At 40.1% G+C, this 16,441-nt stretch overlaps 1 protein-coding gene across 2 annotated transcripts in view; it reads left to right on the top strand.

Annotated features, from left to right (window-relative positions):
• RNASEH2B (ribonuclease H2 subunit B) overlaps nucleotides 1–7,984 on the top strand; it is a 63,566-nt gene extending 55,582 nt beyond the window's left edge. For both annotated transcript variants that reach the window (XM_030813423.1, XM_030813426.1), the window contains one exon: nucleotides 7,472–7,984. In XM_030813423.1, coding sequence (XP_030669283.1) covers nucleotides 7,472–7,504 — 33 coding nt within the window. In that variant the 3' untranslated portion in view covers nucleotides 7,505–7,984. The remainder of the gene's footprint in view (nucleotides 1–7,471) is intronic.
• The last annotated feature ends 8,457 nt before the right edge of the window (nucleotides 7,985–16,441 follow it).

The raw sequence follows: 16,441 nt of genomic DNA on the forward strand, positions 1-16,441 counted from the left end.
TTTTGGTAATTTATATCTTTCAAGAAATGTATCCATTTGATCTAGGTTGTCAAATTATTGGCATAAGTTGTTCATCACATTTTTATTATCCTTTTAATGTCTGTGGATCTGTAGTGATGTTCCCTTTTTCATACGTGATGTTGGTCATCTGTGTCTTCTTTTTGCTTTCTCTATTAGTATAGCTAAAGGTTTGTCAATTTCATTGATCCTTTCAAAGAATCATTGTCTTCTGGTTTGCATAATCTCTGATGAGACATCTGTAATATTTCTTATATTTCTTCTCCTTTACATAATGTGCCTTCTCCTCATGGCTTCTTTTAAGATTTTCTTCTTCATTACTAGTTTTCAGCAAGTTGACTATGATGTGTTGATGTGGTTTTCTTTTTGTTCATCTCATTTGGGAGTTTATTAAGCTCCTTGAACTTTTGAGTTTTTAATTTTCATCAAATATGGAAAATTTCTGACCAATATTTCTTTAAATACTTTTTTCCATTCTTTCCTCCCTTTTCTCCCTATCCCCTCAGCTTCTGGGCCTCCAATTTCATGTATGCTGGAACACTTGGTTTTGTCCTCCAGGTCCTATCACTGAGTTTCTGTTTGGTTGGTTGTTTTTTTATGTTCCATTTTTAGACAGTTTCTAGGTGTATCTTCAAGTTTACTTTGATTTATAGCATTTCATCTTCTGTTAACCTTAGTTATTTTTTACTTTAAATATTGTAATTTTTTTTTTTTTTTTGAGATGGAGTTTTGCTCTTGTTGCCCAGGCTGGAGTGCAATGGCATGATCTCAGCTCACTGCAACTTCCGCCTCCCGGGTTCAAGTGATTCTCCTGCCTCAGCCTCCCGAGTAGCTGGGATTACAGTCATTACAGTCATGCGCCACCAAACCTGGCTAATTTTGTATTTTTAGTAGAGATGGGGTTTCTCCATGTTGGTCAGGCTGGTCTTGAACTCCGGACCTCAGGTGATCTGCCCACCTCGGCCTCCCAAAATGCTGGGATTACAGGCCTGAGCCACCATGTCCGGCCTTAAATATTGTAATTTTTAGTTCCAGATGTTTCATTTGGTTCTTCTTTATGTCTTCCCATACCTCTTCTTATTATGCTTTCATTTTTCTTTAAATACTTCAGTATAGTTAAAATAGCTACTTAAATGTCCTCATTTGCTAGTTCTATTATCTTTGTTATTTTCTATCTTCTAGGTCTATTTTTCTCCTCTCTCTTTTACTTTATTTTGAAATAATTTTATACTTTTCTAGAAAAGTCACAAAAATAGTAGAGTTTAGATATGACGTTCACCCAGCTTCCCTCAGTATTAGCATACATAACCACACTACAAGGATCAAAACCAGAAAATTTACCTTATTGTACTTTCACTTATCTTTCCACTAATACTTTTTCAATTTCAGAATTCAGTCTGTGATGCTACATTGCATTTAGCTGCCACCTCTCTTCAGTGTTTTCTAATTTGTAAGAGTCCCGGCCGGGTGTGTTGGCTCATGCCTGTAATCCCAGCACTTTGGGAGGCCAAGGCGGGCAGATCACCTGAGGTCAGGAGTTTGAGATCAGCCTGACCAACATGGAGAAACCCCATCTCTACTAAAAACACAAAAAATTACCCAGGCATGGTGGTGCATGCCTGTAATCCCAGCTACTCGGGAGGCTGAGGCAGGAAAATCACTTGAACCCGGGAGGCAGAGGTTGCAGTGAGCCAAGATCGCACCACTGCACTCCAGCCTGGGCAATAAGAGGAAACTCCATCTCAAAAAAAAAAAAAAGAGTCCCTCAATATTCCTTTGTCTTTCAATGACCTTGACACTTTTGAGAATACTAGCCAGTTATTTTATAAATGCCCCTCAATTTTTGAGATACTGTGAAACTATGTTAATATCCTATTTCTCTTACGATCATTTCACTACACTACTAACTAATAATACTGACAAACACTGTATAGCATTTATGTGCTTGGCATTGATCTAAGCACTTTACATATAATAACTCATTTAATCCCTACAAAAATTATAATCATACAGTGCCATACGAGCCAGAATAGTGACACCCACCCAAAGGGCAAAAGATGAGAGGAGGAGCTGCTTAAACACTTGCATTATTATCCCTGTTGAAAGTTAGCTTCTTAACAACAGGAACTCTGTACCATTCAGGCTTGTGTCTTGCACGGTGCCGAGCACACAGTATGCAATTGGTAAAGGATGAGTACATGATAGTCAGACAAGTTGAATAATCTCAGCAATATTCTCACTAATTGAGACTTGATTGTTTTTTCCAGCAAAGTCGAGATCTTTATCCACCTTTAAAGTGCCTAAGCTGTTTTCTGGGTTTCTTTTGGGTACTTGAATATGCCAAGCTGTTTCCACACTGGTGCCTTTGTATGACTGGTTTGTCTCTATGTGCCTTTTTCTGAATCTTCACAGGACTGGCTTCATCTTGTTATTATCACTTATCTTAATCACTTTTCCAGAGACCCAGTCCTTGACCTTCCTCCCCTACCCCCACCCACATCCTACTCAGTACTCTCCATACCATTTTCCTGCCTTACTCTCTGCATAGGACCTTGCCTGACTGCTTCACATATAGTCATGCCCAGCACAGCAATGTTTTGGTTGATGACAGACTGCATATGCGATGGTGGTCCCATGAGATTATAACAGAGCTGAAAAATTCCTATCACCTAATGAGTTGTAGCCATCATAACGTAAGGTTGTAGCACATTGCATTACCTTTTATATGTTTAAATAAGTTTAGATATACAAGTACTTACTATTGTTTTACAGTTGCCTACAGTATTCAGTACACTAACATGCTATACAGGTTTGTAACCCAGGAGCAATAGGCTGTACCATATAGCCTAGGTGTGTAGCAGTCTACACCATAGGTCTGTATAAGTTGTATAAGTACACTCTGTGATGTTCACACAACGAAATTGCTTAACAACACTTTTCCCATAATGTATCCCATCATTAAGCAACACATGACTGTACATACACGGCACCTAACTTGGGGTTGCATACAGTAGACCTTCAACAGATGTTTGTTGCATGAGAGAATTAACCAACCAACCAATCCATCAATCCATCCTGGACACCCCAGACAGGTGTTTGGCAGTACAGTGTTGGAGTCTTTGACAGCCTTGTGGCTAAACCTTGAACTTCAAGAGTCATTCTGAGAATGAGTTTTCTGTGATGCATTAGTATTTGAAGTCCAAGGACTTATTCATAAACTCACTCATAAACTTGTATGGGCCTTAAATTTGTGTGTTAATGTTACTGGTAATAAATGAAATAGATATAGTCTTTAATCTCTCTGGATAAAGGGCTGTGAATTTTCTTCTGTCAGTTGATTGAACTGCACTTACTGGAGTCATTTTACGTAGCATTTAGAGATTATTTATATTAAGCCCACAACCTAAATTATTGCAGTTTGAGAATATATGTGGTCTTTATAAACTCTTTGTATTCACAGAGGCTTGAATAGGAGCTCATGTTACGATTTAGCTACAAATTATTTGGGAAACTGGCAATTTTGTTTTCTTGCCTATTTCACTTTGATGCCAAGTTGAAGATCTCACTGGCAATGTACAACATAACTGAGTTTAATAATAATTGAAAAGTGAAAAACAAAAGGTGTTACACATACCAGGTGCTATTTTGGGGAATAATATTAGGAATAAATCCATGTGGGTTTATATTTATACATAAAATGTTCATATACACACATAACACACATAAACACACATATATACATGTAAGTACACACAAACATAAATGCATACCCACATATGGCACAGATACAGCCTTATATCCATATAGCCTGTCCTTTTTTAAGGAATTTCAGACTGGAGACTTTTTAGACTCTTTTGTACTAAACATTAGGATACGCTAGCCTACTTGAATCCTTCGGCCCTTTACTTCTCTTACTTACATCATTTTTCTTTTTGATTAATGTGCCAAGTTTGGGAAAGCTTCACAACATTTCCACAAACTGCAAAACCACTTGGGTACATAGACAAGAGCCTCCATCTTTTTCATCAAGCCATATTTTTTTTTTCTGAAACTGATCACAGGTTACCAACATTCTTTTTTATGTCTGGTTTATCTTCAATTTAAATTTTCCTTGTACTCTCAGACCCTGTCATCTTTCAAGGATTGTGCTTCTCGGTTCTGCACTGCCAAAGAGACTCTCCTCTGTAAGGCTTAAATTGGATGTCAAGTGGAATTGTCTTTTGTTTGTTCGAATCTATTTCATATTTTGCTGCTGTCCATTCCCAAAATCATATTTCTCTTATTTGGGGCCTTAGCAAGACACAAAGCTCTAAGTGAGAACCTAAAGTATACCTGTTTACTTACTAAATGTACAGTGTCGTTTATATTGTATGCAAACTTCTGACAACAGTGAACAGATATCTTAATCTTTAAAAATATAACTAAAGTGGAAAAAGGACTTCACATCAACCATGTTTCAGTACTAAACAGACTAATTAATACAACATGGCAGGATTGTTCTTGGTTGTAGTCTCAGTTCCGCCTTAATTCTGTGAGCCGTGGAGGAAGTCATTGGCATCGCTGGCCCCCAGTCACTTCTCAGCATGAAATTGGACTACATCATCGAGATTTTTTATGTCTTTCCCTCCAGCCACTGGTGCTTGGGGAGCCGCCGTGTCTCCTTTATACCTGGGAGGAAAGCGCTTTTAGAATTATCTTTCATGCAGTGCTTACCATGCACTAGGCACTCCCCTAAACTCTTTAGATGAAATAGCTCATGTGTTTTCCTGGAAGAAAGTGGGGAAGAAAATACAACAGAATGCTCATACTGGGTTTTGGGGTGCCCATGATATGTGTATATGTATATTTCTTTTCTTCATTTTTCAAAGATTATTTCACTTTGCCATAGAAAGAAATACAAAGAACACAATTGTTGGAAAGTAATAACAAAGACTGGCAAGTGCATTGTGATTTTTAAAGCAACTTTCACATGAATTTATGTGTTTAATCTTTCCAGGAGCCATATGACACAAAGAGTATTATTTCTCTTGTTTTGCAGTTGAACAAGGGAAGGTCAGCTCATTTGCCCAACATCACACAGCTAATGAATAACTGAGCCAGAACTTAAATTCGGGACCTCTCACATCCAGACTCCACCACATCAAATTCCCTTTCCCCAGTGACTCTAACTTTGACTCTGTTACATCCTAGAACATCACCTCTTCACCAGATATGAAAGACAACCTTTTCACATAGTTTAGGAGTTGACTTTCTCTGTTCTTAAAGCTGATCTAACTTGACTAGCTGCCTTGTATTACATATTTTCTCCCAAACACTCCTTTCTCTAGGACAAATCCAAAATTTGGCAATCTTGGGAGTTAGCTATGTCATAGTCAGATCTCTTGGAAGACAAAGAGCTCCAGGTCTAGAGAAGCAAGTGGGATGGTGTTTTCCAAGTGTGCTTAGAAAATGTTTATGAGCTTTGTCCTCATCTGAATACTCAGAAGATGATTTGATTTTTACACCTTGGTATACACTTGGAGATTACACAGTCCTGAGGTTTATATATTCCTCAGAGCCGTTAGACTGACCAAAAAGGTTCCTCCCTATGTTTCATAGTATTTTTACAGTTCTCACAGCAATCACTTATCAGTATTTAAATTGACCTTAGCTGGGCACAGTCACTCACTTCTGTAATCCCAGTAGTTTGGGAAGCTGAGGCCAGAAGTTTAAGTCCAGCCTGGACAGCATAGCAAGACTGTTTCTACAAAAAAATAAAATGAAATAAAAAATTAGCCAGGTGTAGTGGCACACACCTGTAATTCTAGCTACTTGGGAGGCTGAGGAGGGAGAATTTCTTGAGGCCAGGAATTCAAGGTTACAGTGGGCTATGATTATAACATTCCACTTCAGCTTGGGTGACAGAGCAAGACCCTGTCTCTTAAAAAAGTAAAATAAAATAAATTAATCTTTACAACAACCCTCCAAGGTAGACCAGAAAGAGGTGGTATCCTTATTTTATTGCTGGTCTGTGTGAGGTCATACAGACGGTAGGTGGCCAAGCCCAGATGCCAAGCCTAGGCCTCGTTCCTTTTGTTTACCCAAGGTTCCTATTCATACCATTATATGACCATTTAGACTTAAATAATCTGTTTTAATTGCAAATTTTATTTTAAGAAAGGAAAAAATCACATTTATTCTGCTGCATCTTCTTGCTTTATTCATAATGAATTCTGCAGGTCAATTTATCCTCAATGGTGGCAAGCCAGAATTTAAGTAAAACTTCCACTTAGCTGGTACATTACATTTGCATGTCAAATCTTTAATTCAGCTGTCAGTGTTTTAGCATTTACTGTACTTTCATTAATAAATGTTATTTTGATGGTCTCAGGCTAATCAAGACTATTTGAAATGGGGGACGGCACCAAATGAAATTTACAGAGAAATCAGAGCTTCTTCATGGACTTTAAAATAATTGTTACTTTACACGTGTTTGAATCAGAATACTTGTAAAATTAAAGTTAGACATGTTGTTAGTTCTTGCATAAACAAGCAAAAGAAGCTAAGGAATCAACTTAGATTTATTTGTTCTTTTAAGAGCATGTACTGAGCACCTGCTGTGTGCTAGACATGTTCTAAATAGAGGAAATGCGGATATCAGCATGGCAGGCAAAAATACCTGCCCTCAAGAATTTCCATTCTAGAGCGAGTAGACAGATGGTATCTCAGATAGTGCCAGGGCCTATGGAAAAAGCTGACCAGGCAGGGCAGTGAGTTCTGGGGAGTGGGTGGTCAGAGAAGGCCTTGCTTCCTTCTCATCCACATTCTGGCATAGAAATTTGATTTCCATGTACATGTTTTTTTTGTAACATATAGCTCCAAAATAAGTTATTTTTAACTTTGCACTCAATAAAAAATCAACTTGTAGTAATTAAACTTGTTCAGTACATTCTTCACAGGGACATTAGGTGCTACTACTTCTATCAGCAACAAGTATATGCTTATCTATTTTGTATACATTGGAGTCTACATAAGGCTTCCTGCTTTTTATAAAAGGAACTGCCTCTTTACAAAAAAAAAGAAAAATGGTTTAAGAATTACTCATCTCAGAACGTTATTTTCATGTATTTCTTGTATTTTATTTTTTTTCCTGTAAGATGGTGCCCATCCCATAAGTTTGGGCCACCCCAACATTATATTTCACTCCTTTTGAACATTCAAAGAAAAACATACTTCTTGGTATGCTCTCGAGGAGCCTGCTATGAACCCTAGAATGAGATCTCGGAGGCTGGCCATGATGGGAACCCCTTCCTGCGTCTGAGGTCATCTCTTAGAAGCGAAAATGCTCAGCTGCCCTCAGGACTAAACCCGCCAGCCCTGCGTTCTGTTCTAGGAGCTGCAGATGGTGCTTGGGATTTCAGGTGACTGTTTCTCCTCACCAGGACACAACACTATGTTTTCCTTTCCTCTCTAGATGGCAGCACAAAGACAGAAAAGGGGCAAGTGACAGTGGTGGCTCCACGCAAGGCTTGGCGGTTTTCCCTGCAACTTCAGATACTCCCAGAGGACTCGGACTTTTACTTCTGCACTTTTTGGAAAATCGCCAAGTGCCAAAAGGTGTATTTTAAAGCGCTGACTGTAAATGCTTTATTTCTTTGATTAGTACCACTAGTCTATGTGGGCAGTGGCATTCCTCCCTGGAGCACTCAGCTAGGCGGCTCCATCCGGGAGCTTGAAAGCATCCCAGCGGTGCACCTGTTCAGTCTGAGGACCTCAAGCTTGTTTTAGGTATGGATGTGGTGACTTAAAGTACTTGATTGTCTTGATTTCACCCTGAAAGCTTTGGCAAACCAAGTTTCAACCCTTACTTTAAAAATCTGACACTTCTTTACTTCATATCAATTTGGAAGCTTCTCATTCATAAATATACCTAAACGTTGGCATTTTCTCTCTCCAGGAGTTATTAAACGTTTCTTTCTTTTTAAAAGATTTGTCCAGTATGTGTATTATTTTATTTTTCAGAGTAAAGACATAGGAGATGAGGGAAGGTTGGAAGTAGATGCCAAAAAGTGATTTGGTGGGGAATCTGGTGCGTAGTGAATATGTTTTAGCAGGCAGTGGGAGGTTTTGTGCAAAAATGTCTGTGGATTGGAGCTGGCTTGTCCACTTGACATGCAAGAGGAATGTGTGGGTGCTGCTCAGCTGATCTTCCCACATTCACACAGGACCCCAATCTGCTTCAGGAAATAATTTTGTTTCCGAATCTCTGACTACAAAGATTAATAATTAGACCCTAGTTCTGGGAAGTAGTCTACCATTTTTCCACAACTCCCTACACATGTAGAAATTTTTGTTAACCTCAAAGGACTTTAAAAATTCCTGCCCTTCTGTAGTGGAAAAGTGAATCTTCCCTCTGCAAAAACTAAAGCCACTAGATAATGATAATGTTCAAGTTTGTCGCCAGAAACCCTGCTCTCTTACCTGTGCCCCAAGTTTCTGTTCCAACACTTTAAATTCAAACACTTAACATTACAAGATTTCATTGGTTTGTTTTTTCTTTTCACAAGTAATTCATGATACATTCTCACAAAAAGAGAAGGCAGAAGTGATCCCCACCTCCCACTGCCAGCACTACTCAGGCTCGCCTGGGTGACTGCATCCTTGACCCTGAATCAGGTCCGTTTCTTAGTTATCCAGTTTCCCACTTCCAGTTTCTATCTTTTTCCTCACAGCCCGTGCAGCCCTACAGTCACTGCTCATGCAATCCATTTCATCGTTTCATCTAAGAATCCAATCCTATTGAGCTCTCCTTCAGAAATACCTCATGGGAAAATTAAAATTAAGACAAATCAAGAAATAGAAAACTCCAGCACTTGAATAAGCCCTTTTCTCTTTTTTTTTTTTTTTTTTTTTTTTTTTGAGACAGAGTCTTGCTCTGTTGCCCAGATTGGAGTGCAGTGGTGCAATCTTGGCTCACTGCAGCCTCTGCCTCCAGGTTCAAGTGATTCTTCTGCCTCAGCCTCCCAAGTAGCTGGGATTACAGGCACGCACCACCACGCCTGGCTAATTTTTTTTTAAATTATTTTTAGTAGAGACGGGGTTTTACCATGTTAGCCAGGCTGGTCTCGAACTCCTGACCTCAAGTGATCTACCCGTCTCAGTCTCCCAAAGTGCTGGGATTACAGGCGTGAGCCACCGTGCCCAGCTAGCCCTTTCCTCTTCATGCCCACTGCCACCAAGCATAAGGCTGTTCTCTTGAGGGCAGAGACCATATGGCCCATGTCTCAAATAGAGACACACCTGCGGTGCAAAAAACACCAAGATAGCACTGAGCATGCTGCGTGTATCCCCCACTCAGCGCGTGAGTCACTGACACACAAGGTGACATACTCCTTCCCTATCAAGTTGTCAAGGACTTTTAGAAAACAGCCATGCTCAGAGCTAGAGAGGAGGTGGGAAGTGGGCCTTGCTGGTAAGAATAGAAAATGGTACAACTTTTGGAGGCTAACTTGGAAATAAATATGAAAAGCCTGAATGTGTTGCATTTTCTTTGTTTCAGCAATATCCATCGTTAGAAATACAACCTTAGGAAATAATCATGAATGTGTGCAAAGATTTAGCTACAAGAATATGCACTGTGGTTCTGTTTAAATAGTAAGTAATTGGAAAAAAAACTAAATTAGAAGGCTGAAATTATTTTTTAAACTTTTTTACTGGGCTGTGTGTGGTGGCTCTTGCCTGTAATCCCAGCACTTTGGGAGGCCAAGGTGAGAGGATCACATGTGCCTAGGAGTTTGAGACCAGCCCGGGCAACATGATGAGACCCCCATCTCTAGAAAAAAAAATTAAAAATTAGCTGGTCATGCTGGCATGTGCTTATAGTCTCAAGTACTCGGGAGGCTGAGGTGGGAGAATGGTTTGAGTCTGGGAGGTCGAGGCTGCAATGAGCTATTGATCACACCGCTGCACTCCAGCCTGGGTGACAGAGCAAGACTGCCTCAAAAAAAAAAAAAAAAAACAACAAACAAATTTGTACTGCAAGTATAAATAATATCTCTTTTTCTCTCTCTCCTCTTTCTTTTCTCTCATTCTTTTTTTTCCTTGTCTCCTTGTCTCCCTTTTTTAGAAATTTTCTAGATAAACATGTTACTATTATGCTAATACAAAAATAAAACTACTCAGTTGGTTATTTTAGACTATTAGTCCCTCATAATTTTCCTCTCCAGATTATAATCTCTTTTAAAATTTTTGTGTCTCATTTAGTAAGTTTCTTGGAGGAAGAACCATACTATATATCTTTCACCGTTTTCTGCTTAGCATTCAAGTAGATCATAGCAAATCCTACTAGTAATCAAATAATTGCCCTTCTTCTATCCCCACACCTTTAGAGTTTCAGATCTCTGCTATCTGATTCCTTGACTTCCCAACCCAGTCAAAGATATATTATTTGCTTGGAATTGTGTGTTTGGGGCATGTACACACATGCTGAAATTAATTAATTTTGCTTTGAAGATTTCCTAGGAGCCCTAGAAATAATTGCAAATGCTTTGGAGTATATCACAACTAGGACTGATAATTACTGTTTCTGTCTACAAAACTAAGGGGAGAGAGAAAAACATACTACTGAATGAGCAGAGCACAGAAGCCAGTGAATGTTTCACACTTGGTGACATGTAGTTTTTGCTGTTTTTTTGCCCTAGCAGATTGTAACCAAATTGCTCAACTTCACAGAAAGAACTTTAGAGACTCAATTTCTGAATGCTAGTAATTGGCTTTTCAAAAGAACTTTATAGGGATAAATTAATTGCTACTATACTTTTAATGGTTTTTAAGTTACTTAGGCCACTTCTAGAAATATGTAAAATTGTATGATCCTAACTTAATGTTTCATTTCTCCCTCGGTTTCTATGTGATTTGATAATATAATGAAGGAAAGTATAAAAATTTGATATTGTTGCCTTTTTAGAAAATTGAGATACATTTTTCTTTGTATCATTGTTGCTAAAAGAGTTTAGATATTGATACTTATTACCCAGGAGAACAGCATTTTGTGGCAAAATAAGTAGGTTATACCTAATTTGACAGACTTCTCTCCTGACTGATTTTGGAGCACATATCTTCATGTGCCTTGTAAAACTAGAGATGCATTCAGTTTTCAGTATTCCCAGATATATTTTACCACTCTATTTTTCCCATATAGCATCTCAATAAACTGCTGTTTCATAAAACTCCTTTGGAACTTTTCCTTACACCTTCTTTAGTCACTTTATAGCAAGAGTGTTATCCACAATATTTAACATAAATAAAATAGCACAGCACAGACCGTAGAACAGTCTAGCTAGATTGCCAGTCTAGTGGTACGGACGCCCTCCAGCTGCATATCACCCGAGCTTTAACCTAAAAATTAAGGCAGGAAAGCCTTCCAGGTGAATCCTGTTCTGGAATCCTATCCATCTAGGAACCCTTGGGTGTGTGTTTATTGTTTGGGTTTTGTGTTGTTTTACATTTGTTTGTTCACCTGTTCATGCTTACATCGTTTCAATCCACCACGATACAGCTGTTAAGAACTTAATATCACCAGCCTTTGGAAAACCCAGTTCTGTTTGATTAAATGTTATCTATAAAGGTATTAAATATTTTTTCTAGAAGGTTATCCAGGCTGAATACCACCTTTTCATTATTATTTCAAAGTCTCAAAACTCAACTACTCCACAAATGTAGACCTCCATCCAGACTTCCCATCTGAGCTCCATGCTTGAATGTCTAGTGGTCCTTTGACATCACAGTCACACTTGAGTATCTTAAGGACTATCTCAACTCATGATCTTCTCCTTGATTGAAAAAGAAGAAGGAATAAAGGGAAGGAAAAAGAAAGAGAAGGGAGGGATGTAGGGAGGAAGGAAGGGAGGGAAGGAGGAAGAGAAGGAAGGAAAGGAAAGGGAGGGAAGGAAGGAAAGAAGGAAGGAAGGAATTAAGGAAGGAAAGAAGGGGAAGAAAGGAAAAAGAAAGGAAAAGAGGAAAGGAAGGAAGGAGATAAGAAAGAAAAAAAGAAAAGGAAATAAGAGAAGGAAAGTGTTTAAAACCAAACATGGTGGACAGAGTATTTCCTAGCTTTACCTGTTGATACAAGCTGCAAATCTTAGAGTCATCCTTGACACCCCTCCCCGCCCCGCCGTCGCTATTGTAACCTTGACACCCCATGCGTGGTCTTTCGGTTTATCCGGTAAAAATCACACCAAACCAGATACTTTGCTCCATTCCTATCACCTTCCTGCTGGTTCAAACCACTGTCATCTCCCAGAGCACGACTGTGTCCTCCCTACCTGGAGTACCAGCATCCAACTCTAGAACCCTTCTGTGTACTCTCCATGCCTTTCAAACACAAAGTTCACTATCATCCCTGCCTCTCCCATGCCCTTGCACATACCCAGCTCCACTCTAAAGTTTTCATTGCTCTTTGGATGAAGCCCCACATCATGACCTGCAAGACCTTGCATGCCAGAGCTGAAGCCCTTCCCTCTGCAGCCACACTTCCTCTGCAGACCCTCAGTCATGCCATGCTTACTCTGGCTATGTGGCCTTTAGCTGTGCTGTCTCCTCACCTGAAATGCTCTGCCAGCTTCCTCTGGTTACCTAAGTCCTGATCTTCCCTCAGATCTGATCTACCATGGTCAGCCACAGGGAAGCCTTAGGAAGGCTCCCCCGACCCCCAGAGCAGGTCAGATCTTCCCATCACAGCTGTCACGGTGCCCTTGACCTCCCCTTCATGGAACTATCACAGAGACAATTTTATGTTTGTAGGCCTGATAATCACGTTAATGTTTATCTCTTGGATTACACAGAGCTTCGTGAAGGCAGAGAACATTTAACTAACCACTCGTGCAGAGTTAACATAGCAAGCCTGAGATTGCTATGCTTAGAATGGCCTGCTTGCAAGGTTGGCCTTTGACTGGCATTTGGGAGCTTGAGTGGTAAATGGTTCCTTACACTGGTATGAAACGCTGATAGGATCAGAGGGGCTGGCCATGCCTAAACTGTGGGTAGAAGCATGTGCTTTATGTTGAACATGCAACTTTCTTTCCGGGGGTCTGGGAGTTTAGTACATGCCAAGCAGAGGAAGCCACGTGACCAGCCGCAACATTAGTCATGGAATCGGTAATGGACTTCCCTAGGCAGAATTGTTGCAAGTGTGGAGCTGCATTTCCATTGCTGAGGTGCACCCCATGTGACCCCACATGGGAGGGAGAGAGCATAAGGAAGCCTGTACGTGGATTTCTGCAGACTCTGCCCATGTCTTTTTTCCTGGCTTGGCTTTGTATCCTCACCACACCACTGTCATAAGTCCTAGCTGTGAACATGGCTATATGCCAACTCCTGTGAGTCTTCATTGCAAATACTCAAACATGGGGGTGACTTGGGGACTCTCAACTCACCATGGTATCCCCAGAATCTTGCTCAGTATTTGACATTTAATGAATTGCTTAATACATAATATTTTAATGAAAATGAAAATGACCTCAGAGGACTAGGACTAAGTCTATCCTGTGGAAATTCTCAGAAGAACTAAGGAATTTTATGATTTATCAACTATATCCTAATGACCCAAATACAGAAGGCACATCTTTCTGGAAAAGGCAGAATAAAAAATGATTCAGGAAATTTTGCCCGGTCAAAGCCCGTTAGAATTGTTTTCTCATGAAGATGAATTTTCTGTATCTGAAGTGGCAGCAGGGCAGAGATGAGCCAGCATCTCCTCTCAGGCCCTGATGTTGTCCTGCTGGCTTCACCGTCTCTGCCCTCTTTACTGTGTATTTAGATTGTTGGCCAGCCCATCACAGAGAGTGACGCCTCAGCATCAGGGGAGCAAGAGCTTCTCAACATTGGCTGCACATTGGAATCGCCTGGGAAGCTTTAAGAAATACTGATGCTGGGCCCCACTCCTACAGATGCTGCAAATAATCAGTCTGAGGTATGGTCCAGGCACTGGGATTTTACTGTGAAGCCTCTTCTGACACCACACTCTCCTTTTCTTCCTCCTCCGTACATCCCCTTTGACAATCAGATTTCACAAGGTCCATCCTTCCACCGAAGTGAATTCTTATTTTGTAAATGCTTCTTAAAATTTCTGGTTTCTGGTTTTCGAACTCACAGCCAATTAGCAGGCACACTGATAAGAGGATGAAATAAGACCTTTTGCCTCAACCACATGAGAAGATTGGAGCAACTAAGACAAGCAAGTGGAACTCGAAACTATGCAAATCAGGACTATGGCGGATTGGGTCACTTCTGAGGACGTGGCTGGGGTGCAGAACAGAGTTCAGGAGATGGTTTTTAATAATGACCAGTAGTCTACACCACCGGTTGCCCACTAAGAAATACATGTGTCACTTTACATATAAGATGATGTGAATTAACTTTATTTTGAATATTTGTTAACAGTTCATCATCAGTGATGAGGAGGTGTATGTTATTTCCTATATTGGGAAGCTCCTTCCTCCACTAAATGTAAATCCATCCATTTGCCATTTTTTTAACCCTTCTCTAGGCAAGCTAGCAGACCATGAGATGCAAGAGCTGTTAATTGGCAGAGCTGTGATTTATCTTTCCTTTTTAACACCCAGGGAGATTGCTCAGGGAATGGAATCTGTGTCTAGAAGCAGTGTGAGGTAAGGCTATTCATGTCTTGAAGTCAGACAGAGGAGTTTGGCTTTGAAGGGATGGAAATGTAGGTTCTCAAACAGAATAAACAGCCATAAAAAGGGAGCTACAGGGTTGCCAGGTGTAGATGGGAGGTTCTGTGGAGAAGGTGGAACTGAGCTGGAATGAATGGGATTCAGGCAGGTGCAGCCCAAGGCAAGGCCCAAGGGAAAGAAAGGAATTGACAACACGTCATAGTCCCACCTTCCCTGTCTTCAGAATCAGAAGCAGTGAGAATTCAGCAAGGAAGTAGTCTTAGGTCTTTGGGTTTGAAGAATCTCTTTGGGATATAATTTCACTTTTTCTCTGCCTGGTGCTAGAGTCTAAAGCTGGCAGTGGAAATTCCAAGATAAGTTGTTCTTAGAACCATAAGGGCTGGCTAACAGGCCAGTGGGGACACAGCCTAGAGGGCCAGCAGCTATCTGGGGACCCTAGGGTTGGACAGGCCCAGGCAAGGTGAGGGCAAAGTCAGGTGACTTCATTTACCCAGGTGCAAAGAAAGGCATCAGCCTTCAAAGGCTTTCCATTGTTAACAAGCAGACCAGAGGCAACTAATCACTAAATGGAAACTGATAATTTTGCTGCTCACTTATTTTCCCAGTTAATGCTTTTCAACACAACCTTTCATATTTCCAAAGAATAAAGACTTGTAAAAGAGAAGGGGAGTTATGGCTGCAGAAAACTGGCCCTTACTTTGCTCTGCTGACAGTTTTATAAGGCCAAGGAAGTTCAGAAAGTAAAAAGAATTTCTAAGCAATTCCACAGAAATTCTGAGCATTTTCAGGAAACTCATTTTTAACTTTTAAAAAATATTAATACAAGATTAGTTGCAGTGATTTAATTAGTAAACCATGACAGATGGTCAACATGCAGCATTTTTTTTTTTTAATGTGAACAAAATCACCAATTTTTTTCGGTCTGTTTTTTCTTATTAATCTTGGATAAAGATTCCTTGGGTCTTCAAAGATACCTACTCAGTCTACTTTTTAAATGGATAGTTTGCCTGAATAATTTTGTTAAAGCTTTAGTAAATGAATACCCTCTTGTTTGGAGTGTAATTTCCAGAGTACAGGCTGAATGCAATGACCCCTAACACAGCCCAGATCTGGTCACCATGGACTGATGGCAGAGGGGATCCAGATCTTTTGGTTGGATTCATGATTAGAGACTAAATCAGTATGATGCATATGAAAAGGTCTGGTTTTTAAATATTTGCCGTGGAGCTAGGGTAGAAGGCAGGGCGACAGAGGCAGCAGTGGCTGGAGTGTAACCAGCCCATGAATCTCAGGCAGGACAGGCTTGCATGACTCTGTATATTTCTCTAGGAGAGAACACTGGGCTTCAAGGCTAGTCTGCTCTGTCTTCAGGCTCTAGGAATCTTCTTGTCAAACCCCTTCATTGGAAAAATGGGGCCTAGAAAGATTAGATGACTTTCCCAAGTGATAAGCTAAGAAAATACCCCGAATGCTTTAAATCCACCTTGAGGCTTCAATGTCTACGTGCTCCATAAAGTGAATCCCATATTGTTTTTCTTTAAAAGATTTTCAGAAATAGCTGCCTTTTACCCTTTAGATTACTCACACTAAAGTTTTGAAATACTAATGTTTCTGATTTGAAGATGGAGGTGGGAAGTTCATCCTCTGTCCCCACCTCCCACCCCCAATCTCTTCTTTGAAATCATCCAGAGCAAAAGGAAAATAAGAAATGGAAACCAAAAAATCAATTTTTGGCAAAACTAGGAGGTATT

This window comes from Nomascus leucogenys, chromosome 5 (assembly GCF_006542625.1).
Source record: "Nomascus leucogenys isolate Asia chromosome 5, Asia_NLE_v1, whole genome shotgun sequence".
NCBI lineage: Eukaryota > Metazoa > Chordata > Mammalia > Primates > Hylobatidae > Nomascus > Nomascus leucogenys.